General features: G+C 42.5%; 1 protein-coding gene and 1 non-coding gene across 5 annotated transcripts in view; one reads left to right on the top strand and one right to left on the bottom strand.

Annotated features, from left to right (window-relative positions):
- SGPL1 (sphingosine-1-phosphate lyase 1) overlaps window positions 1-26,628 on the bottom strand; it is a 72,444-nt gene that overhangs the window by 35,789 nt on the left and 10,027 nt on the right. The window contains exons 2-3 of one of the 4 annotated variants that reach the window (XM_043476701.1): window positions 18,123-18,280; window positions 16,835-16,896 (exon numbers count right to left, since the gene is read on the bottom strand). In XM_043476701.1, coding sequence (XP_043332636.1) covers window positions 16,835-16,861 — 27 coding nt within the window. In that variant the 5' untranslated portion in view covers window positions 16,862-16,896; window positions 18,123-18,280. Of the gene's footprint in view, window positions 1-16,834; window positions 16,897-17,224; window positions 17,314-17,698; window positions 17,861-18,122; window positions 18,281-26,628 lie in introns of those variants that run through there. The other 3 variants (XM_043476702.1, XM_043476700.1, XM_043476703.1) reach the window with 3 other exon arrangements.
- On the top strand, window positions 19,397-19,469 carry TRNAC-GCA. The gene has a single exon. It is a non-coding gene; the product is annotated as a tRNA-Cys (tRNA).

The raw sequence follows: 26,628 nt of genomic DNA on the forward strand, positions 1-26,628 counted from the left end.
ATATTCACTAAATAGAGTCTATGTGTATGCGTCTGTGGGTGAGTGTCAGTGTGATCTATTCAGCAAGGATCTTCTTGGTACTGGTGAAACTTTCACCAAAAAAGCATTCTCTCCTTCACACTTTGTTAGAAAACTGGAAATGTATTCTTGTAGAGGAAAAAACCAAAACACTTTGCCCAATGAATGTATATAAAATGATACTAAAGGATACCATAAATCTTTTAAAAGTATAATATTAAAGGAAAAAAGATCAACTTTAGTGTGAAGATTCAAACATTAAGCACTTTAAGAAGCTGTCAAATAATGATAAAGCAACCAGACTTCCTCTTTTTCTTTATCCCATTTCCAATCTAAAGGTTTATTCAATAATCCTAATCATTATGAAACAAAAGGCAACTGCTGAAGTGTCTGGGAGCTTGGTAGCATTCTAATACTGAACTCTTTCACCTCCCATGTCATTTCAAGGGAGCAAGACACTTTCGTGAACACGATAGCAGCAGTCTACAAATCTAGTAAATTTGGGGCCTGTTACTTTTTGGAATGAGTTTCAAACTTTCCCAATGCAGTTCCACAGAAATGTATTTTACAACACAAACTAGCATATATAGCAACAGAAGATATAAGAACAAAACAAAAATTTCCAAAATACTTTAGGTACTAGTGACAGACTTACATTTCTTTTCTATTTCTTCCTTCTTTTTAAAGGCTTGGCACTGAATTGATTCTGCATCCCTCTAAATGGATCATGACCTTCAGGCTTAAAACCAGTGTCTTAGAGTGATTTCCCTCCTGGCTTCCTTAAATTTAGAATGTAGTTGTGTAACAGCACAGGAATTAACACTAAGGTTCCACTCAACACAATCTCAATGCTTTTTATACTTAGGGTTTATTTTCTTAACATTTTCACGAGGCCAAGACTATGATGTGACAGAGTCCATCTAAGTCCAGGAGACTCAGAATTCTTCCATCACAAATTACTTTCCTATCAGCACTGACCTACAGATCTCCCCAGTGATATTAACCATTTTCAGTCCTTGAATCCCTTCAAGAGAACATGACTCTCTAAGCAAACTTTGTATAATGGCACCATCCACATCTTCTCTCCCCCTCTCCCCCAGCAAAAACTTCTTTGAGAAACAGTACTGCACTTAATTAACTTCCCAAATATGCAGTGATATTTTTTCCCCATTAAATTTCTTAAATAACAACTTAGACCAGAAGAAGCATTCTAAAAACGACTATCACTCAAAGAAGGTATTTCCAGACCCACAAGGGATGACGCTTCTTTCCTTAATAATAACAATCCTTTCCATTACGGGGAAAGGATTATTATTACTTCTAACCAGCAGAAGGCACCAAAATTATCCAAGGAGCTTTTCTCAGAACAATCCGTCCTAGAGGACTGTACATACAGAGTGGAGCCCAGAAATATATATTTTGGAAAATGTCCCCCAGGTGATGGTGACATCCTCACTTGGTTAGGAACCCTTTCTCTACACCATAACATGGTCCCTTCTCTCCCCATCCCCTACTTTGATAAAAGAAATACTCAGCAATTGAGTTAACATATTACTGTGCTGAGTCGCTCAGTTGTGTCCGACTCTTGGCAACCCCACAGACTGTAGCCCACCAGGCTCCTCTGTCCATGGGGTTCTCCAGGCAAGAATACTGGAGTGGGTTGCCATTTCCTTGTCCAGAACATATTACCAGATGGGCGTAAAAGACATCCACCAAGCTTAACTGGAAGTGTTAAAGCTGGGGCCCAGCCACATCAATTCACTGCTCATGGCTAATATTTATTCTTTGGCGAGATACTAATGATCTAATTATTAGATACTAATAATCAAAATCCTCTAATAAAAGCACACAACTCAGCACTCAATAGTTTTTCCACAAGAGCCAGAAGAGGTCCGAGCTTTAAAGCAGGAATGGGCTGTTGAGGAAAAGAAAAACCTGTTTTACCCAGTCCACCCACTGTCTTAACGTCTTAAAAACAAATCATACTCTAATGACAGAGACTGCAGTAAGGCCGTGAAATTAAAATAGAGAAGAAAGCCAAAGAGTTAAGAGCTTATTATTACTTTACTTCTACTCTAAAAATAGGAGAAAAAAAGTTAATCGAATCTGATTCTCCTTCAGATTACATTCTGCAGAACTTCAAAGTACAAAGTAAACAGGTAAGAAAACACTATTGTCTTTAGAGCCTCAAAAGGCGTTACAGTTTATCAGCAAAAACAGATCACAAGCCCAAAGGGAAAACTCCCTTGAGTCATTAAAGAAATTGAGCAATAAACCAAACGGCCATTCCAACCAACCAGGCGTGACTGTGTGATACAGAAATGTTTGAAGGGAATGAGTCATCATTTCTTAGGAGGTAAAGAGCAAACCATATACTTCCCCCAAAATTCCGCTATGTAAGGCAAATGATCCAGTATCTGAGAAGTTCATCTCAAAACGCTTAACTGTCCATATTTTCCCTTCCAGTCAGGCCTGGACAGTCAGATAGACATTCTTAGTCCTAGTTCACAGGCCTGACAAGACTGACTGCTCTACACTTTACACTGAGTTATTTGGGCAAAGCACCTCAACCATCACTGGGACACAATCTTGGCCTCAGAGAGGAGACAGCCATGCAATGTAACACAGTTGTTAAGAGTGTATTCACAGAAAATTCAAGCTCCTAAAAGCTGGCAGCCCCAAAGACTACCAAACGGTCGTTGAAAACTTTTTATTCATTTACTTGTGGTCAAGAGCAGGCATCCAGTGAAGACAGATGCTGATTCTGTCAACTGTCAACTCTGAGCACCGCTCTTCTGAAATATATCAAAAAAGACATTATGGGGAGCTTCAACCTAGCAGAGAATACTGAAATACACAAAACTAAGTCCAACAAGCAAAAGGAACAGACTGAGGGATACATGCACACTCAGTCACTTAGGCATGTCTAACTCTTCTCAACCCCATGGACTGTAGTCCTCCAGGCTCCTCTGTCCATGGGATTTTCCAGGCAAGAATACCGGAGCAGGTTGTCATTTCCTACTCCAGAGGATCTTCCTGACCCAGGAATTGAACTGGCATCTCCCATGTCTTCTGTATTTGCAAGCAGATTCTTACCATTGAACCACCTGTGTTTTCTTGGTAAATACAACCTCAGGCTGAGGGAAATAGGGCAGATGTGGGAGGAAATTGCACTCCGCAAATTTGAGCACATAACGTTACCAAATCTGCAATGAACTCCCAGAGTCTCTCACAGTCAGTAGCTAAATGACTTACTGTGCACATGTACACAAAGTTACCTATCAAAGTACAAAAGAAGTTCATCATCCTTGTAATACTGGAAAGGACCCCTTGGATAATAAGCAAAGTCAAGTGGGAATAATCCCGCATTCTTCACACAAAAATGAGAATTCTTGACTTCCCTGAGAAACTGGGGAAGAAGTAAGTCATCTAGGTTTCTCCCTTCCCATTCTTCTTTTACTAATAGGATTATCCACCTACCTTTGTCAGAGTTAAGATAGCTAGACTTTCCAAATTATAACTAGTTACAGAAATCCCCTCCCTTCAGTAACAGTCACGCAGCTATTAGAGATGAGAAATACTGAACACATGCCCAAAAGTGTAACCTAAGTAAACCGCAAGGGCTACTTCTCTGGAACTTTCTAACAAGTAACCCTGTTCAAAAAAATAAACTAGAGACCTATCCCTGGGTCTCTGACTGATCCTCAACTGATACAAACACTTTTAGAATGTCTGCTTTCAAAATCGAGTCATGAAGGAGCTACTTTTTAAAACTGAAGACTCTAAATTTAAAATGAATACTTGGAAGTATTCATTACTTTCAGACTTTACTTTCAAAAAGTCAATACTTTCAGACTTTTTGGATAGTGTAGGAGAAAATGTGTGCTTCCAATGGAAAAGTATATACTGTCAAGGACACCCCTCTGGGTTATTGGATTCTGATTATATGTAAGTTGTTTTACAGGTTTGGGCTTTGCAGGTGGCTCAGTGGTAAAGAGATGTAGGTGTGATCCCTGGGTCAGGAAGATTCCTTGGAGGAGGTCATGGCAACACACTCTAGTATCCTTGCCTGAAGAATCCCAAGGACAGAGGAGCCTGGTGGGCTAACAAGCCATAGGGTTACAAAGAGTCGGACATGTACAAGCTGACAGCAATGCAGACTGATCTTAATCTATATCTGCATGACCAGTAAAGGTTCAATGATGTCCCTTCTCCATTATGGAAGAAACTGTTTTGACTCCATTTGCATATTCATTTTAATACTCCTGATCTACAAATGTATTGGTTCGTTGGACTTCTCTTTTGAACACCGTAAGTAAAATAAAGTGTGTATTCATTTCATACCTGTATGAGTTTCACAACATTACCTCCGGGGGGAAATTATCTTTTAACAAAACCTAAATGTTCTCAGTCCCCTATGTTCCCCCATCAAAAAATGCTTAGGAATATAAAATCTCGCAGATAATTACAAAGGGTTCAGGGCATCCTAAAGGCCAGTCACTGGGGTCATATTCCTCAGGTTAATAACTCCTCTAATACGACAAACTATCCTGTTGTATAAAGCAAACCCAAGACTCCCATGTTCCCTGTAGGTGAGAACAAAAGAGAAACACTGAATATCCATTACTTAAAATTCTTCAGGAAAAGTCTCACACCTATAAATAAAAAGGAACGATTTTCTGATCCAAGCTACAACATGGATGAATCTTGAAAACATCATGCTAAGTGAAAAAAGCTAATTATAAAACACCACATAGTATATGATTCCATTTATAAGAAACGTTCTGAACAAGATCTATCAACAAAACGTAGTCTGGTATTTGTCCAAGACTAGGAGACTGGGAGAGCGTTACTACTAAAGAGTAAGGGGTTTCTTCTAAAAATGTTCTAAAATTGTGGTGATGGTTTCACAAACTCTGTGAATACACTAAAAACCACTGGATTGTATACTTTAAAAGAAAAAAAAGCATTATGACTCAGCAATTCCATTTATGTTCACCAAACGCTCTCTCAGCTAAGACCAACCACCTAAATTGTTTGTATTCACAGACTTCAAAAAAAAAAGTGCTTCTGAAAAAAAGTTTCCATATGACCAAAGATAGCAGAAGCTTTGCAATTTCAAAAACAGAGATTAAAGCTTTGGGCTCCAAATGAAAGCATCCGTAAGCGTCTAAAAACGAAGAAATTTGTAGAGTAATTATGTATAAACTAGACAAAAAGGGTCACTACTGTTTAAAGGTATCATTTTGAGAGTTCATAAACAGAATTACTAACTGCTAAAATGATGAAACTTTTAAAAAACATCTTTTGTGTGTTTTTTATGAACACATACTCCAGCCACTATCCAGGATATCTGAAAAGGACACCGACCTCTGAGTACTGTCCTGAACTTATAACTCATCACGACTCCTGTGGACTCTGAGAGTTGTGTTAATAGTGTTTCACAGGCCACCGTTGTATCCTAGAAAGTCTGGATAGTGTTCAAAGGTTTCTACTCTAATCTTGGCTCTAACGTAGAAGCTGTGTGACCTTTGGTAGTTACTGAACCTCTATGCAACTGGATTTTCCTCATCTGCAAAAACGGATGCCATTGTTATAATTCAACAAAAAAATCCACAAGAAAAATAATAATTCAAGGGTTGCTGTGAATCTTAGATGCAGTAAGGCAATGAGCAAACAGCTTCCAATAATACACACTTAACTAAGCATCTGATGAATGAATTCTCTGGTGATAAACATTTTCCTTTCCTTTTCATAAACAGCAAGGAAAAGTGACCCTTGCAAGGTTCCAAGCAAAGCCACAGAGGCAGAGCTTTGAGAGGCTTTACATAGTTTGATTCCCATGCCTATGCTGTATTTTCTTACAGATGATGCTAATAAATGCAGGTAAATAGTAAGCTGCTCCTCGGTTTTGCAGGACAGATGTTAAGTCATCTTATTGCTTTCATCAATTGAATTCAATCAGAAGGTTGCAAATGTCCCCTTCCATTCTAAGAAAACCAGATTAAACCAGTTACCTATTAATAATTACGTTTACATATCATAAACCTGATTTCAGTCACCCAGACAGACGCTGTTGACTGCTGCAATCATGATACGTGGGAAAACATCTGCAACCTTATCAAAAAGAAGGGCTGGGTAATGTAATCCTAGGCTTTCTTTCATCCTGGCTGTGATACAACTCAACCATGAGCAGGACCACAAACGCATTCTCATATTTGTCCTCAATTCCGTCCCATTAAAATTTGAAACAAATATCAATTTGCCTCAGCTCTCTCAAAGACTCAGCACCATTAAGACAAGAACTCAAGATAGGATCAATGCATTCCTTTTTAGACTCATCAGCCAAAATGCAATTCAAAGGGCTGAATTCAAATGCCTTGTGGTAAAAGTCTCCAAAGAGAGAGGTCTTCTCACTACCAAGCATGAAGTGCAAATACTCCACAACTCCTACTTAGGTTCCAAAGAGTTCCAAAGGATTATGATTTTAGCCTTGGAATTAACTGCTACAAATGGTGTTTTACAAATCTAAACTTTTAATATTCAAAAAAGACCAAGTTTGCTTGTTTTTCCCATCAAATGTTTATTAATATTTATAGAGTAGACAAGAATGCAAAGAAAAGAAAGGGTGTAATCACATTTTAAAAGTACCTGCATTACTTCAGGAAAGTTCTCAAAGCTCTCTCCACTGTCTAGTATGCGGGTAACAAAAAGAGAAGACTTTTTGCCCAAAGCTAAATCCAGAAGTTACATATTGGGAAAACAGAGTAGCAGCAACTGGTACAACCACTTTAGAAACCTGTTTGGCAGTATACCTCATGACCCAACAACCATATCCAACAAACTGTGTTTATGGTTACTAAAGGACATGTTCAAAAATGCTCAATGTCATTGATAACAAGTCAAAAAAATAGAGACATAAATGTTTATCAATTATAGGATGAATAACTTGTGGTATTTCATACACTGTAAAACTGCACAGTAATAATTTTTAAAAATCTTGCTACATAGGACCATGGATGAAATTCACAGATACAATCAACACTGGAGGGAAAAAGACATTCATGAAAGATAACGTATGTTTCCATTTACACAAAGTTGAAAAATCTTCAAAACCACCTATCGTGAGAAGAGTGACCACCTTCGGCAGGCATCAGGTGGGAGGGAAATGAGGCGCTTGCTGGGATGCTGGACACGTCTCACATCTTGATCTGGGCAGTGAGGATGTGCATCCACATGCCTGTGTAATTAAGATTGGGGCCCTTTGCTGTATACAAGTTGTACCTCCCAAAAAGAAAACTCTATTGCCTTTTGTTTTTTAAGTGCTTTGTTTACTTCATAGGATAACAGGACACATAAATTACATTGTGCCAGGAGAACAGACTTGGCAGAGTGCTCTGAAGTTTCTGCCTCTACAACAGGTAGTCATTCATTCACCAAAAATGTATAGTTTGCCTACTTCATAACAAAAAGCTTGTGTGGCTATGTTATATTAAGTCAAAAAGCATTGTTAGATAAAAATCGTAGCTCACTAGGTAAGATGTAACAATTTTAAATCTATATGTACCTAGCAAGAAAACATCAAATTATGTACAACAAAATCTAACAGAACTACAAGAGGAAACAGATAAATAATAAGGCATAAGATTCAAAGAGGCATCCACAAAACAGGAAATCCAAATAGTCAATAAACATTTAAAGGACACAATATCATTAGTAATCAGGGAAATGTGCAAGGAAAGCAATTAGATTTCAACCCTATTGGACTGGTAAATAAATTAAAAGCCTTTTAAATATCAAGTTTGTCAAGCTCTGTAGAAACAAGAACTTGCATATAATGTTGATAGGAGTTATAAACTGTTATCAACCTCTTTGGCAAAGTTTGGCATTATCTAGGAAAGTTAAGGATATATACTCTTCAGAATACACCAATTTCACTAACAGGAATAAATCCCAGAAAAAATCTTTAACACTTGTGATCATCTGTCATATATAAGAATGTTTGTAACCGTAATCTTCAAAAAACTCCCAAATTGGAAACAGTCCAAATATCTATCTTCAGTGGTACGGTAAATAAATTGTGATAGTCATGCATTGATTATGCTATAATGAAATGCTATACAACAATGAAAATGAATGAACTAAACTATGAACTACATGCAAGAACATGGATGAATCTCACAAGTACTAAGTAATATAGGAAGACCATCAAAAATACATATAAATCATTCAATGCAATCCCTTATCAAATTATCAGTGGTACTTTTCACAGAACTAGGACAAAAAAATTTTAGCTTGTATGGAAACATAAAAGACCCCGAATAGCCAAAACATTCTTGAGAAAGGAGAATAAACTGGGAGAATCACACTCCCTGACTTCAGATTATACTATAAAGCTACAGTAATAATCAAAACAGTTTGATGCTGGCACAAAAAGAGACATAGAGATCAATGGAACATAACAGAAAGCCCAGAAATAAACCCACACACTTATGGCCAAATAATCTACGACAAAGGAGGGAAGAACACACAATGAAGAAAAGACAGTCTCTTCAGTAAGCGGTGCTGGGAAAACAGCACAGCAACATGCAAAAGAATGAAATTAGGAAACTCCCTAACATCACACACAAAAATAAACTCTAAATGGATTAAAAATCTAAATGTAAGACCAGATACTATAAAACTCTTAGAGGAAAACACAGGCAGAACACTCTTTGACATAAAATGCAGCATTATTTTTTTGGACCTGTCCCCTAGAAAAACAGATACAAAAACAAACAAATGGGGCCTAATTAAACTTAAAAGCTTTTGCACAGCAAAAGAAACCATAAACAAAACAAAAAGATAACCTATGGACTGGAAGAAAATATTTGTAAATGACGGTACTCAACAAGGGATTAGTTTCCAAAATACACAAACAGCTCATGCAGCTTAAATATCAAAAAAACCCAAAACACTCAATCAAAAAATGGGCTGAAGATCTAAACAGACATTTTTCCAAAAAACACATATACAAGAATGTTCGTAACAGTAATCTTCAAAAAAAGTCCCAGATTGGAAACAGTCCAAATATTTATCTGCAGTGGTATGATAAATAAATTGTGGTAATCAAATATTGATTATACTATAATGAAATGCTATACAACAATAAAAATCAATCAACCATAAACAGATGGCCAACAAGCACACAAAAAGATGCTCATTATTTCTAATTATTAGAAAAACGCAAATCAAAATTACAATGAGGCATCTACCAGTCAGAAAGATTAACATTAAAAAGTCTACAAATAATAAATGCTGGAGAGAGTGTAGAGAAAAGAGAACCCTTGTACACTGTAGGTGGGAATGTAAATTGGTGCATCCACTACAGAGAATACTAGGGAAATGTCTTAAAAAACTAAAAATACAGTTATCAGGTGATCTTGCAATCACACTCCTGGACATACATCCGGAGAAAAATTCTAATTCAAAAAGATACATTCACCTCAGTGTTCATCACAGCACTATTTACAGCAGCCAAAACATGGAAGCAACCTAAACATCCATGAACAGATGAATGACTAAAGAAAATGTGGTACATACATATAATGGAATACTACTCGGCCATAAAAAAAGAATGCAATAATGCCATTTGCAGCATCATGGAGGGATCTAGAGATTATCATAGTAAATGAAGTAAGACAAAGACAAATATCATATGACATCACTTATAAGTGGAATCTAAAAACTGATTCAAATGAACTTATTTACAAAACAGAAATAAGATGCACAGACATAGAAAACAAACTAATGGGTACCAAAGGGGACACTGGGGACAGGAAGGATAAATTAGAAGTTTGGGATTAACATATACACAATACTGTATATAAAATAAACAACCAAGACCTACTGTGTAGCACAAGGAAATAAATTCAATATCTTGTAATAGCCGATAATTGACAAGAATCTGAAATATAAATGGATGTGCATATCTCTGTGTATATATGCTGTTGCTGCTAAGTCACTTCAGTTGTGTCCGACTCTGTGCAACCCCACAGACGGCAGCCCACCAGGCTCCCCCATCCCTGGGATTCTCCAGGCAAGAACACTGGAGTAGGTTGGCATTTCCTTCTCCAATCTCTCTCTCTATAAAAATGTATATATATGTAACTGAATCACTTTGCTATACACCAGAAACAAACACAATATTGTAAATTAACTATACTTCAATTTTTTTTAATGGTTAAAAAAATACATATAAATCCATTTGTAGCAAGTTAAAAGTAAAACTAAAATTAGGGATGCACAAATAGGTGGTAACACAATTTTTTTTCTTAAACAGCAAGGGAATAACTATTCTCCAAAATCAGGATAGTAGAGTAGTATCCCTAGAAGAAAGGGAAGGAGATGTTACCAGGTTGGGGAACATGGGGTTGGGGGTAAATATTCTATTTCTTAACCCAGGTGGTAGATACATGATTGTTTCCTTTATTATTATTCTTTAAAATGAGGATAAGTGCTTTATTGGGGCTTCCCTGGTGGCTCAGACGGTAAAGAATCTGCCTGCAATGCAGGAGGATCCAGGTTTGATCCCTGGATCAAGAAGATTCCCCTGGAGGAAGAGATGGCAACCCACTCCAGTATTCTTGCCAGGAGAATCCTATGGAAAGAGGAGCCTAGAGAGCTACAGTCCACAGGGTCGCAAAGAGTAGAACACAACTGAGTGACTAATACTTTCACAGGCTTTATACAAGTTTGTTTGTATAATAAATTAAGAATGCAGGCAAGCTCTTCTCCTTCCCTTTCCTCTTCCTGCCAAATGAAACGCGAACCTGACAGCTCAAGCTCAAAGCAGCTGTTCTGACCCAAAAGGGATGCATTCTGATCAGTGGAACTTCCTCAAAGAATTAGGAATGATGGTTATAGTCATCAACTGTCTACTTGGAAATTCTCTTACTCTAGAAAAATTTACTTCTATTTAAAAATCTCTGATACTTTAGATTTTTCTCTTATATTCAGCCAAACCTAACCCTGATACATTCTGTGATTTGGACAAATAAAAAACTTTATAACAATTAAAGCTGTCCGACAATGGAAAGGACTCCCTGAGAAAGTCTTCTGCACCCTCTCCTGGCCAGGCATCCTAGAAGGGCTTCCCACATGGCAAGGTAAGTGGCAATGAAGGACTTCTAAAGGCCCTCTGGCAATTAAGATTCTAAGGCTACTATGAAAACAAACTGTGCTTCTGAATCTATGCTTCTGTTATAAACAAGAACATTTCTTTTCTATAATGTTCCCTGACCTGCATTCTTCAAGACTCTGCTCAAACACTGTCTTCTCACTGTACCTTTCAAAACTAACCTGAGGGTTTCCCTGGTGGCTCAGTGGTAGAGAATCCACTTGCCAATGCAGGAGACACGGGTTTGACCCCTGATCCGGGAAGATCCCACATGCCAGGAGCAACTAAGCCTGCATACCACATGCCCTAGAGCCCATGCTCCACAACAAGAGAAGCCACTGCAATGAGAGGCTTGAGCACCACAACCAGAGAGCAGCCCCTGGCTGCCCCAACTAGAGCAATGAAGACCCAGCACAGACAAAAATAAATTAAGGGGAAAAAAAACAAAAACTAACTTGACCTTGATTTCCGCATACTGGGTATCCTGATCCTCTACCCAACCTTTGCCAACTATGTTACGTGCCTCATGGGGCTATTCTCTCAATTCAATCACCCAGGTCCCCATGTCCTCTGGGTGCCAGTTGGGTTTGATGATTAAAACCTCCAGCAGAACATCTGAGGTGTTTATTTCCCTGGATCCCCTCCTGCTAGGCCACTGGTCGGAAACGGCTGCATTCCCACAGCTTACTCTCTCTTTCAAGTCCCTCTCTTGCCCTTTCAGGCCTAAGACAGCTAATGGCTCTTAACACCAACCCCGCTGGGTGTTCCCTAACTCTGGGCACTCACACTGTTGGAGGGCACCAGGAGATAACTGACAGACCCAACAAATTATTTTCAGCCTGCACTGTTCCATCTTCCCCCCACTGAATGGCTCCTTTCTCTCCCCTTAACCCTTAACATGGTTTTTCCTCAGTAATTGCTTTCTGTGTGTTTCCACATGTGGACTGATTCACTGCAAATCAGTTCCCTATGGAAAGGTCTCAATCCCAAGCTGATTCCCATTTCTGCCACCAATGCAAACAAACTGCATGTAACACTAGATTGTGCAAAACCTAATTAGGAAACTATATATTACTAAAAATTCCTGACACACAGACTGCAAAGTCAAGCCAGAGATTTAGGGATTATCTATTTATAACTTCCCTTTCCTTCACACCAAAACCTGGAGAAATTATCATACTTGTTACTATATTTTCCTTTATTTACAAAATTAGAACAATGCCAAAACCAGTGCTCATCCTACAATGGCTCATCCTTCACACCAAAACTGGTGAAATTATCATACTTGTTATTATATTTTGCTTTATTTACAAAATTAGAACACCACCAAAACCAGTGCTCATCCTATAATGGCCACTCAAACTGTTAACAAAATTTCTAGTGTCCTGCCTGTCCTCCCTCTCTCCTAGACAAGCCTACAAATAAGACATCAGACTCAAATAACAGAAATGAGCTTTTAATGTCCATCTTTCAGTTTATTGCTTAAACTCCATTAGAGAGTCATTAAGAAAGCATCCCTGAAAAGGATTCAAGGGTCAAAGATAAAGCTCTAAGATCTGGTAAGATTTGATTTTTGAACCTGAAAAACAAAACTGAGACAGGTTTACTGCTTCCAAATCAAGAAAACAGTGTTGCAGAAATGTAGTAAAAGACAGCATTTCTTAGAAATTTTACCATGCTTCAGAAAATTAAGCTCTCCTATGTATATTCCAAAGTAGTAGAGCTTGACACATGGGCAAAATAACCCAACTATCACTGTGCTTATGCTCACTCACCTTAGTCGTGTCCGGCTCTTTGCAACCCTATGGACTGTAGCCCTCCAGGCCCCTCTGTCCATGGGATTCTTTAGGCAAGAATACTGAACAGGTTGCCATTTCCTACTCCACAAGATATTTCTGACCCAAGGGTTGAACCTGCAACTCCTGCATTGCAGGTGGATTCTTAACCGCTGAGCCAGCAGGGAAGCCCTTAAAAATGTCTCTAGACATTGCCAAATGTCCATGGGTCATGGTGGGGAGGGGAGCAAAAACTGCTCCTGGTTGAGAACCTCAACCCTAGATAAACACCTATCACTCAAACCCCACCCAGCCTACCACAGTTCATACAGTAACACTGCACCACCCCTTTAGACAGGTCTAAAAGGTAGACTTAGCTTTACAAAGTATTTTTTTCTTAAAATCTAGGAGTATTTTGCAAATCTCAAAGTGATCTAGCCCCTGAGCACTAGGAAGGAGGAAAATATGGATAAAAAGAATGGTTGCTAAAATGGAGAGAGATTGCTAAAAGATTTCCAGACTCGAATTCCCTCTGAAAGCACTGCAATTCTCAGATGAATGAATCCACTCATTCATTTTATTCTCTCTGAGACATAAGTGGAAAGTATTACAGTCCATGGCATAAATGAGCAAATGGAAAAAAGGCAGGCATATCACCTTAATCAAATGAGGACAAAATTAAGGGCAGGAAACCAATGAGGGCTGACAGCCCAGGAGTTTTCATCTGGAATCCTAGGTTTGTTACACATGGATTCCAGTTCACCTTTGAGTTTTACCGCCCTCCACACAGTAGTTTTCAACCATATCAGACCCAATGCCCTTTTCTATATTTCATAATGCCCTTTATTATGAAATGAAATTCAAAGAATATAACATTATATCTAGAGACATAACTTTTAAAAATTTCAAGATAATGCCCCAACTGCAATGTAAGAGAAAACAAACATGAAGATCTGTATAATAAAACATGTATGTTCAGACAAGACTAGATCAGAAGCCAAAAGCACCCTCCACCACTCTTCCAAAGTGCCCCCTTAGAGGGCAGTACTATTTCACTCCTCCTCCACACAAACCTGCTCTCAACAGCCACAAAGTTCAGTAACTTCTGTGCCTTTCCATGAAGACAACTTAGAGGTAGCTTCACAAAGTAGACAAGAAAGAGGGTTTTTTTTTTCCATTTATTTTCATTAGTTGGAGGCTAATTACTTTACAATATTGTAGTGGTTTTTGCCATACACTGACATGAATCAGCCATGGATTTACATGTGTTCCCCATCCCCATCCCCCCTCCTGCCTCCCTCTCCATCCCATCCCTCTGGGTCTTCCCAGTGCACCAGCCCTGAGCACTTGTCTCATGCATCCAACCTGGGCTGGTGATCTGTTTCACCCTTGATAGTATACTTGTTTCAATGCTGTTCTCTCAGAACATCCCACCCTCGCCTTCTCCCACAGAGTCTAAAAGTCTGTTCTGTACATCTGTGTCTCTTTTTCTGTTTTGCATATAGGGTTATCATTACCATCTTTTTAAATTCCATATATATGTGTTAGTATACTATATTGGTGTTTTTCTTTCTGGCTTACTTCACTCTGTATAATAGGCTCCAGTTTCATCCATCTCATTAGAACTGATTCAAATGAATTCTTTTTAATGGCTGAAGAAAGAGGGTTTTTAAGACAGACCAACTGTGGTTAAAATAAAGCTCCACCACTTCATTGCTATGATATGCTAAGTCTAGTTTTTCATCTATAAAAGAAGAATGCCAGCATATTTTTCAAGGAATTTTAGGAAAATTAAATGAGTATGTAGAATATCTATTTCTGCACCTAATGCATAATATGTGCTTAATAAATGTTAGCTATCAGACTTACATTATTACTCCTGAATCCATCTCTTACTGTATCTTAGCTTATGCCTGTCTGATTCCCCCAGGAGGAAAGATGGATGACTAGATATTCATTTAGCAGAGATACTCTAAAAAGGATGCATGTACAATAAAAGTAAGAAGTTGCATCATACAACTTGCAAGGTTGTTTCTAATTCTGAAATTCTACCATATGCTGCCCTATGCTGAGGTTATCTTCTATTAACTAGAGTCCTTTCTTTCCAGTTAGAGGGCCAAGAACATGTGTAATGCATCACACAACACAAAGCAACTACAGAGAAACACCTTGAATTCAGATCTCGACCAAACATTTATAGCATCCTCATTGAAAACCCAGCCCTGGTCACTGGTTCTTTAAAATTTAGCACAGTACAGTCAAAGAAAGAAGGACAATTCTTCCATCAAGAGCACCTCAAGCAACATGTACAGTGTCTTCAGGGAGTGATGATTCTCAAGGGCCAGCTGTTATCCATATGATTTAATTCCTTACACCAATGAGCAAAGCAACACCCATAAAGATCTAGATTTTCAAACGAGGAAATGAAAAGCAGTAGCGATAGCTAGAGAAATACTTCAAAACAAAACTGATTCCAAAGTTAATATTCTAAATAAAAGCACTCACTGCTCGGACTGCTAAAGGGAGCCTACAGGCCCAGGAAGTAATACACACATCTCTGGGCATGGAGTTATATCCTACTAACATATAGGAATCTTAATTTACATATACATACTGATTTATAAAAGAGAAAGAAATTGCCAATTATTGCAGATCATTCTGCAAGGTGCTAACAGTGGCTATTTCTGAATAGCAGAATTATTGGGGACTGCTTCCTTTTATTAACAGCTTCCAATTCTTCTAACATAACTGCTCTTGTAATAAGAGTTTAATATTACAAAACAAAACTTATTATCTACTAACAATGTATAAAATTTGAGGCAAAAAAAAAACACAAAAACCTATTTAAGGAGAACCCTTCATCTGAATCTTGGATAAACCAAGTACTTGTCTATGTCTCCAGAGTCATCCTTGCTCCCCACAACTTGGTTGATCTTTCAACCTCTCCTGCAGACCTTAGAGATTTTGACACTACAGGACATCAGCCATGGATATTAAAAAAAAAAAAACCTCACTACTAGTTTTTGCCAACTTCCCAGTGACAGCTATCAACCCTCTGGGATAGTGACATCAAGAGAGGGAAAGGAAATGTTTTCAAATCAATGTCTCTTTGTACAAAGAGACATCAGATTCAAAGACGTAACTTATTAAAAACTAAACACACTGCTATTTGAAAATCATGGGTTCCTCACAATTCTCTCACTATGAAAAAAATAAAAGTCAATAAAAAACTTCTATGGAATCCACAAATGTCCCAAGAATAAAACGTCATTTTGGTAAACACTCATTTGGCAATTCTATTTTCCCTGCTCACTGGGGAAAAAAAAAAAAAAAAAAAAAACCAGCACAGAAAGATCTCAAGAGGAGAGGGAAAAAAACAGCCTCTACCAAAACAGGCCAAATATCTCACCACAACAGAAGAAAGTAAATTCAAACTAGCTCAATTCAGCAATTAGCAACTTATTATATACAGAGCACCATGACAAGTGTTTATCACCTCTAAACAAATAAGACAAGATATCTGCCTTCCAGGGAATAACTCTAGTCTGGGAAACTAACACTTATAAACTAATATATGGCAGATCCAGACAAAATTTCATTGAAGTTTTTAAACGGTTCTGGTAGTATACGAAGGGAGAGATTAAAATCAACTGCAAGATTTTTGCAAAATATTCTTCATATTCATTAAATATATATATTCATACATTTATTTCAGTCACTTACACCCATCTAATCATTAAATCCAAAATAAAAGGAGGCAGAAATTCTCAGCTACCAAAGGCAAGCATCAGAGATGAAATCTACACACTCATCCTTTGGACTAAAAATAAAACATACTGGACAAGTGCCTTACAACAAGAAAGATATTTGGAAAAGGACTCACCAACGACATTAGGTCTGTACTGGGCATATTCCTCTCACAGACGTCCTTTCAGTGTCTCCCCTCTGCAAAAGGGAACCAGGTTTGTTTACTTCTAACGATACAAACTGTCCCGTTGGCCCGCCTATATTCGCCAGAGCTGCAGAGAAATGGTTCTTTTCCCTCCTTGGAGAGCTCAGCTTTCACTCCGCGCTTTCACACTACAGCCCAGCACCCCAACCCAGCGAATTAAGAATCCTGCTGGCACTCTGCTTCCCTCCCGCCGCTGACCAAACGCCACCAGAGCCAGCCCCTCTACAAAAGCAATTCCCTCCCAGGTAGATACGAAGGAAACGCCCAGCCCGCAGCGGACCCAGGCCTCGAGGCCCGGAGCCCCGCCCACCTCAAACTAACCCGGCGGACCAGCGGCCGCTCCAGGCAGCCCAGCCCCAGGGTCCAGCCTCCACTGGCCGCTCTTCAGAAACAAGCTGGCCTCGTTCTAGACTTCATCCCTCCCTCCACACAACCCTTTCCTCGCCGGGGAAGGATCGGCAAACCTTCCCGCCGCGAGACCACTCCTACCGCGCCCGCGAGTGGAGTTTCATATCCCGCTCCGTCTCGGCCCTGGCGCCTCCCCCACCCACGCGCGAACCTGGCATTCAACTCAAGACCTCGGGTGGCCTACGCCCCTACCCTCAGCCCGAACCCAAGCCCACCCCGAGGTGCTGGCCCCTCGGTCCGGCCCGGCCCTTCCAGCTGTCAGCACCCCCTCCGCATCAGGACCCCCCGCCGTCCCGACACTCCTCCTCCGCCCCGGCCAGGACCCGCCTCCCATTCAGTCCCGACTCTCTCCAAACCCAAACCAAAGCCCTCCTCCCCAGCGCGGACCCCTCTTCTTCTTCGGGTCAGCGGGGGCCCAGTAAATCTTCTCAGCCAGGAGCCAGCTCCCGCGCTCCTTCCCTCCCGACAGTCTCTAGCCGGCCTTGCCTCTCTTCACAGTGAGACCGACTCGCCGGCCGCCGCCGAGATTAAAGATCCGGCCGCCGGCGGCCCCGCCCCTCCCCGCCCCGCCCGGAAATGGCCCCGCGTTGCCCCCCGCCCCGTTCCCCAGCTCTGGCGTGCGCGGCCCCGCCGCCGATCACGCGCACGCGGGGACTCGAGCGCCGGGCCCGCGTCCCCTCCAAGCCCCAGGGGGCGCGCGCGCCTCCTACTGGCCTGGCGGGGGCGGCACCAAAGCCCTCCTGGGAACGTGGAACCGGCCCTCCCCATAAGGTACCCAGCTTCGTCAGTCTCCTGTTTAAAGCCAGCTTACTGGTCACTTTTGGTGACTTGAAGCCCCTGAGAGAGTCAGCCTGCAGAGCACTGTACAAACTGATCCAGAACGTCGATTCAAGATGTGTCTCTAGAGAGGCTTCTGGGATTTCAATGAGTGACTCAGAGATTTACTCCTTGTCTCTTTTCTGGAGATTCCTATTGAGGTCAACAATGCGTGAAGAAAAGCGACAGGAAAAGGCCCCTTATTGGAAATGTCATCCCCATCCTTCCCTCTACCCACAAAAAGGGAGAACAGTGACTATAGGTGTTGGGCAAACATTCTACCAATACTACTTTATTTTCATTAGCAATGGTGGTGAAAGTACTCACCGGGATAGCAAAGGTCACCCATCATTTCTAAACGCACTAACTCTGAAGTCAGTTTCATGACTTGTCTGTGCTGTCACGACACTAATTCGGCAGAAGCAGAAGACAGGGTAGTCACTTGTAACTGATCAGTGATCTGCATACAGTATTTTTTTCAACAAATTATTTAAATGACACCTACGTGGAATCTTGACATCTTAATAAAAAATGACACTTAAGGAGGGTACCGAATTCCATCCTCTTGCAAAATGTTGTCATGACACTAATTGGGGAGGGGGGTCATTACTTCTGTCGTTACCCTCATCTAGTGTTTTTAGGATGGAATTCCTTGTTATCACACCTGCCCTTCTCTGCACAGCCCCTTTTGCACTTCCCAGTTTCCCAGCTAGAATGGTCAAAATTCTTAAAGAGTAAAATAAGTTCTCTCTGGGCTTCCCCAGCCTCCACCCATCAGAAGTCCCGGACATCTCTACTATCCAGAGCTCCTGAATCAGGCACTAATAATGCCATACCCTTAGCCCTTTTGCTGCTGTCCCCCAGTAGACATTAACTCTCAGTGTTGAAGGGTCAGAAAATGTTCTGGGACTTCCTGCCAATGCCTATTCATCAAGAGTAATTTGGGGGACTTTCCTGGTGGTCCAGTGGCTGGGAATCCACCTCCCAATACAAGTGCTTTTAGAAGTGACGGGTGACCTTTGCTATCCTGGTCCGGGGAGATCTCACATGGCATGGAGCAACTAAGCCTGCGCACCAGAACTACTGAAGCCCACGCACACCTAGAGCTTGCGCTTCACAACAAGAGAAGCCGTCGAAATGAGAAGCCTGTGCACAGAAACTAAAGAGTAGACTCTGCTTGCCACAACTAGAGAAAGCCTGTGCAACAGTGAAGACCCAGAGCAGCCAAAAACAAATAAATAAAATACCTCTAAGAGTAACTTTAGGGCTTCCCTGATAGCTCAGTTGGTAAAGTATCTGCCTGCAATGCAGGAGACCCCAGTTCAATTCCTGGGTCAGGAAGATCTCCTGGAGAAGCTACCCACTCCAGTATTCTTGGGCTTGCCTTGTGGCTCAGCTAGTAAAGAATCCGCCTGCAATGTGGGAGACCTGGGTTCAATCCCTGGGTTGGGAAGATCCCATGGAGAAGGGAAAGGATACCCACTCCAGTATTCTGGCCTGGAGAATTAAGTTATGACTAACCTAGATAGCTTATTAAAAAGCAGAGACATTACTTTGTCAACAAAGGTCCATCTAGTCAAGGCTATGGTTTTTCCAGTTGTCATGTATGGATGTGAGAGTTGGACTATAAAGAAAGCTGAGCACCAAAGAATTGGTGCTCTTGAACTGTGGTGTTGGAGAAGACTCTTGAGAGTCCCTTGGACTGCAAGGAGATCCAACCAGTCCATCCTAAAGGAGATCAGTCCTGGGTGTTCATTGGAAGGACTGATGTTGAAGCAGAAACTCCACCCAATGCAAAGAGCTGACTCATTTGAGAAGACCCTGATGCTGGGAAAGATTGAAGGCAGGAGGAGAAGGGGACGACAGAGGATGAGATGGTTGGATGGCATCACCGACTCAACGGACACGGGTTTGGGTAGACTCTGGCACTTGGTGATGGACAGGGAGGCCTGGCATGCTGCGGTTCTTGGGGTTGCAAAGAGTTGGACACAACTGAGCGACTGAACTGAACTGAACTGATACAGTCCATGGGGTCACAAAGAGTCAGACATGACTGAGCGACTTTCATTTTCACTTTGGGGATTCCAGGTTATGTCCTCCCTAGCCCTCAGCCCCTACTCTTCTGCTTTATTTCTTCTTCAGATCCTAGGATCGTCTTTCCCTGGCCTGCTTCTTAGCTGTCACCTCTCATCCTTTGATCTAGAATGTCTGTGCCAGCTGACTGAAGAGCAAGGTCCATGTCTGACTCCCCCTACACCAGTGTGGTAAGCTTCACTGGTCACAGGCACAGCAGGCGGCCTGTTCGTTCTTCCCAAGTGAATCAGTTCAACCGTATTGTCTAGTCTTTATTGTTATGGACTGAAAGATCTCCCCCAAAATTAATATGTTGAGCTCTAATGGCAGGGCCTCTGGGAAACAGTTAGCTTTAGGTGAGGTAGTGAGGGTGGAGCCCCATAATAGGATTCAAGTCTTTACAAGAAGACGACGACAAGACCAGACAGAGCACGTCCCCTCTCTGTCTCCCTTTCTCTCTCTCCCTTTTTCGCTGCACAAAGTAGTCATGTAGGCACACAGTGAAATGGTAGGCATTTGCAAGCCAGGAAGAAGATCTCACCAAAAACTGAAGTTGCCTGCACCTTGACCTTGGACTTCCCAGCCTGTAGAACTGTGATAAATCAATGTCTCTTGTTTAAGTCATTCAGCCTGTGGTACTCTGCTATAGCAGCCTAAGCTGACTGAGATAGAACTATGCTAGGCACCTTTACATCCAAAGCTCTATTTATGTCCTAACTCGCCCAGACGGGCTGACGGTCATCATCTTTCAACTTGTAAATAAGGACATGTGTGTGTGCTCAGTTGCTCCAGCTGTATCAGACTCTTTGCAGCCCTATAGACTGTAGCCCGCCAGGTTTCTCTGTCCATGGAATTCTCCAGGCAAGAATACTAGAGTCGGTTGCCATGCCCTCCTCCAGGGGATCTTCCAGACCCAGGGATCGAACCCGTGTCTACTGCATCTCCTGCACTGCAGGCAGATTCTTTACCCACTGAGCCACCTGTAAACAAGGACACTAAAGCCCAAAGAAGGTAAATGGTCATCCCAAAGACATGCAGGAGAATGGAGTAGAGTTCAAATGGGAAGGAAAGACTTCAGATTTTATAGGAAGTACCTAAAAAATGTTTGTTAATGAATTTGAATCAAAGAATGTGAGAGCTAGAGGCCCTTCAACTATTTGCAGTTCAGCCTCATAATACATGCGTGAAGAAACCAAGGCCAAGAAAGGAATATGCCTCCTGGCAATTCCTGGCAGAGCCCAGGGGCCCTGTTGTAGGGGACAGACAGGGGGTGAGGTTTCAGGCCCCACTATTCCTGTTTCCCACACCCCCTCTGATGCAGCATATGATCAGGGGTTACAAGAGAAGCATCAAGTAGAAAATGACCAGAGATAAAAGATGTGTGAGGATTAAGAAAGAAAACTTCAGCCTTTACAGGAGAACCACAATGTACCAAAACAGAACAAAGTCCCCAATGACTATCAGGTTCACGTGTTCTAGCTATATTGGTGGGCCCTGGGGAGAAAGGAAGAGAGCAGAGAGCAAAGGGGACATAAATAAAAGAGAGAATTACAGTTCAGACAGAGGAAGGATGTGCAAAAGTAAGAGTGGTGGTTAAGGAAGGGACCACATGCCCTCTCCTCCCTCCCCCACCCCCTAGACACTCCCACGCTAGAGGCTTCAGAAGTTCTACAAATGAGGGGCTCAGCTGGCTGGTGGAGGGGCAGAGGTGGGGTGCTGGGGCTCCCGTACTGGCAATGAGGTCTCCCAGCGAACAGCCCTGGCATCCCAAGGGAGCTGATTAGAAATGCAGGTTCCTGGAACCCGGCTCCAGACCTACTGAATTGCAATCTACATTTTACCAAGATCCCTGGACATGATGACATGCACAGTGAAACTTGAGAAGCACTTCCCTCAACACCTTGCCTGCAGAGAAAGCACGGTGTTTTTCAGTTAAGATTGTGCATTTGTTTGGGATGGTTTAAGGAGACTGATCAAAAAAAAAAAAAAATGTATAGAGGTAAAGAGGAGAACTAATGCTCCCCAAGTTGGCCTTTGGTGCCATCGTGGAGCCTTTCAGAATAACAGAAGACTGGGAGGGATTAGAAAGGCCTGGGGTGGTGGGGGGAGAGGGAGAGGAGGAGGGGGAGAGGCAGGGTGGCTGGGAGGGTAGGGGGGGGAACAGGGAGGGGCTGAAATAACTGCTGATGACAGAGGGTTGGGGATGGTAGGAGGAGAGTGTGGAGTAAGATGGTCTGGGATTTTTTTTTTCCCCCACGTGGCTTCTTTTAAAACAATTCATACCAGCAAATCTGTTTCTGCTTAAAATGGCAGCTGGTCATGGCCAAGTTGGTGACACCCCTCCCTTCGGATACGAGCACACTCCACTCTGAAAAGCAGGAACATGCTATCATGCCTCCACTCCTGTCCCTGACACCCCTCCCCTCAGCCCCAGTTCTCCCAACCGGGGATTTTCTGTGGGAGTTTAGGCTAGGACAGAACTGCCAGCAAATCTCATGGAGGCTGCAGCTTCTGAACTCTTGAGAAGGAACAGCCCACAGGAAAGCCCTGCACCACAGGACATCTGCTCATGGAGCCAAAAACGCCCTGCCCAAGGAGGGGCTGTAGGCTGCTCAATGGCAGCAGGCTGTGAAACAATCATGAGCGGACCGGACACTGGGAAAAGGGCGCTGAGAGCCGGCCCGACGTGGGAGCACCTGGGCAGGAAGCATGTGTCCAGACGTTGCCACAGTGGGATGGAGACTAAGGAGAAGTGGATCACTAAGCTACGCGTCCCAGGCGCCAATTCAGCCAAAAGTCAGAGTGGCCAAGTCTGATCTTGAGAAACAAGTGATTTCCGAAGAAAGTCCACCTTTCCTGAGGAAGTGCCTGTTGCTGTCCAGGCTGCACAATCACTCCTAGCAAAGCATCAAAACCAGAGAGTGACTGCTTATCGAAACCCAAATAAATACCAACTTCCTTGGGCAAAAGGAAACTACCTGGGCCTGCAATGACGGAACAGCTTTGAAGGCAGGCTAAGCCTCTACCCAGAAATCACTGTGTGGCCTCAGGCAAGTGGGTTTAACTGAGCCTGGGCTTCCTCAGTTGAAAAACAAAGGTTGATAGCATCCATCCTGGGACTGTGGTGGCAGGTGGATATGTGTACCCAATGTAGGGCCAAACCCACAGAAGGCATTCAAGAGCTATTAGTCTAACCTCCCACACATGCATGATGGAGTTCAGATAACCTGCCAGTCTGGGCTCTGGGACTGGCTAAACCAAACCTTGCCCCCTCACCTCATTGCTCTTGGTCTGGCTCAGTCCCCATCAGGACCTGATTACGACAGTTGATTAGTCTTTCCAACCAACGTGCCACTTGCCCCATTAGGTGCACCCTAGACCTTTTGCCCTCAGAGAAGGCAATGGCACCCCACTCCAGTACTCTTGCCTGGAAAATCCCACGGATGGAGGAGCCTGGTAGGCTGCGGTCCATGGGATCGCTAAGAGTCAGACACGACTGAGCGACTTCACTTTCACTTTTCACTTTCACACATTGGAGAAGGAAATGGCAACCCACTCCAGTGTTCTTGCCTGGAGAATCCCAGGGACGGCGGAGCCTGGTGGGCTGCCGTCTATGGGATCACACAGAGTCGGACACGACTGAAGTGACGTGGCAGCAGCAGCAGCAGGCCTTTCCCAGGCTTGCTCAAGAGCTACAGTATTCCTGCGGGTTTTGTTGTCTGTTGTCTCTAGATCAGTAAGTCCCAAACCAACGAGCCCCAACACCCTTTTTATGGGGGTTACAAAATATATGTCATAAACAGGGGTGTGTACCCACCTATATAGCAATATAGTGTCCTAACTTTAAAAGTGAAAGACATCATTTAAAAAATTGTCCATGAAGTTAGCAGATGCCTGAACGTACAATGGATAAGTATTCATTGAAGAGAAGGTGATATTTAATTGAATATTCTTGTCACTTTTCCCTTTATATTTGCTGTTTTGAAATAAGGGCTAAATGAGGTTCTTTACATTAGTACACACAGCTTTTGAGAGCAGGAAAACTACAAAAGCAGAACAGAGGTCTTGTCTCTGTGACTCTATCGCTCTGTGAACAGCAATGCCATGGGTGATGTGATTTTCCAAAATGACAGATTAAGAGTTGATAAAGTTCCAAGCAAAATGAAGGATAACCTACGTGCAACATTCAGCATGGTAGATGTTTACCAGGAAGAGTGTATAATAAAACCTTGTTTTTAAAGAAATCCACTTTTTCTTGTATGAAAGTAAAATCGAGCTCTTGGCTCATGTGACTGTGAACCACAGCTTTTCCCCTATATGATTGCGCTGGCTGTATGTTATGTTAAAAAAACAAAATGTGTAGGGCTCAGGACACCTCTTCATTGTGAGGGGCTACCTTTGCAATGTCCATATTACAAGACACCTAACATTCATCACCGTCACCGATGCCAGAGAAACTGCCCCAATCATTGTGACAACCAGAAATTTTTAAAGTTTTGAGGTGCCCCCTAGGGAGCCAAACTGTCCCACTGAGGACTGATGACAGGAATGCATGCTAAGACAAGCCTCATCTTCATATCTACAGCTGAATGTCTGTCAAGTTAAAGGGACTCAAGCATCATCCAGCCCATCCTTGCCATCTAGCATTACACATCAGAACTGCCAAGGAATTTTTCCAAAGCCCCATGTTAGGACTTCCCTATATTCCCTGGTGAATGAGGGATAGGGTCCAAACATCTATATTTTGAACATCCTTCCCTGGTGGCTCAGTAGATAAAGAATCCACCTGCAATCCAGGAGACCTGGGTTTGATCCCTGGGTCAGGAAGATCCCCTGGAGAAGGAAATGGCAATGCACTCCAATATTCTTGCCTGGAAAATCCCATGGGCAGAGGAGTCTGGCGGGCTACAGTCCATGAGGTTGTGAGAGTCAGACACAACTTAGCGACTAAACCAGCACCAGATAAAAGTTGCTGGATTCTATTCATTCTCATCAGTGTCTATGCCTTGGTCTCATAGCTAGTGGAAATCGAACATGGAATTCCTGACCTTCCAGCTCCAGAAGCCCATGCCCACAAAATGTAATGAAACAGGTTCTCACGATGGCTTTGAGACTCACACACGGTGTCGCTTTGGATGCACCATTTACCCTCTCTGGGTCTCAATGTCCTGACCTCAAAATTGTATAGACAGGGGACACTGCTCTCCAACTCTGTCAGTCTAGAATTCTCTCTGCCCCACTTGGGTTACACTTTCCAGATGCCACTCCACCTCTCTGTGCTCCAGTTCCCAGGAGGGACCCCTGATCACATAGGTATTTGGAGGCAGAGGGTGTCTGCCCTGGTCCTGTGCTGGGGATGCCTGGTATGGCCTGGATGCCGGCGCCCTCCCCCTCTCCTCTCAGTGTTGACACAGATGGGATGTGATGAAGAGTAATACAAGTCCTGTGCAAACAGAGGACTAGGCGGGTAATTAGTGACCCATGGTTACTCCTTGCCTGGCCCTGTAGAACCAGTTTCCAGGGCTGACTCACTCACAGGAGTAGGCTTGGGACAGCTGGGCAGTACCTGCATCCAGGGCCCAGGGTCAGAGTGGGAGTAGAGGGCATCCATCTCTGCAAGCAGATGAAAAACATTTTATGTCTTACAAGGTCAAAGAAATTTCCCTGTGTTTGTTCTTAAACTAAGGGCAGTTCTCCATGTTCTTTGCTTAGGGGAATGGACGCAGGCAGAAGGATCAAGGATAGCATGAGCTGAGAGGGCGGGATGAGCAGGAGTTAACCAGGCTGAGAGATGCAAGAAGAGTGTTCTGGCTGAGGGAACTGTGCATGCCAAGGCCCAGTGGCCAGTGTAGGAGGGCCAGCGAGTGTGGCCAGAGTAAGGGGGAGGGGAGGGAGAGGCTGTACAGGTCAGTAGGAGCAGATGTGTAGTGCAGGTATACAAATACACATGCCTTCAGGGTCCCAAGCAGGTAAATGGGAGAGTGACTACTTCGGGAAGCAGACCTCAGGCTCATTCATTCATCCATTCAACTATTTAAATGTTATGTTGCAATATCCTGAGTGGGGGATGAATCACTAAGCAAAACAAAGATCTGTGCCAACAGGCAGCTTGCATTCTTGTGGAAGGAGACAAACAGAGTAACTAACTATATGGCAAGTTAGAAGGTGCCAAGGGCTATGGAAAAAAGAAGTAGAGCCAAGTATGGGAAACAGAAAGTATAGGGGACGAGAAGGTGGTCATGGATGCTGCCGTTTTAAGTAGAATACGAGGTGAATGCAACTTGCGAAGGCTCTTTTGCTTTACCTAGCAATAGGAAATAGCAAGCCAGCATATTTTCTCGAGAGAAAGCACAAAAATATTGTAGGACCATATTGTGTTCCTGTTGTCATTTGCAAAATCTATCTTGTGACCATAATGTCACTTGCTG

The sequence above is a fragment of the Cervus canadensis genome, chromosome 8, assembly GCF_019320065.1.
Source record: "Cervus canadensis isolate Bull #8, Minnesota chromosome 8, ASM1932006v1, whole genome shotgun sequence".
Taxonomy (NCBI): domain Eukaryota; kingdom Metazoa; phylum Chordata; class Mammalia; order Artiodactyla; family Cervidae; genus Cervus; species Cervus canadensis.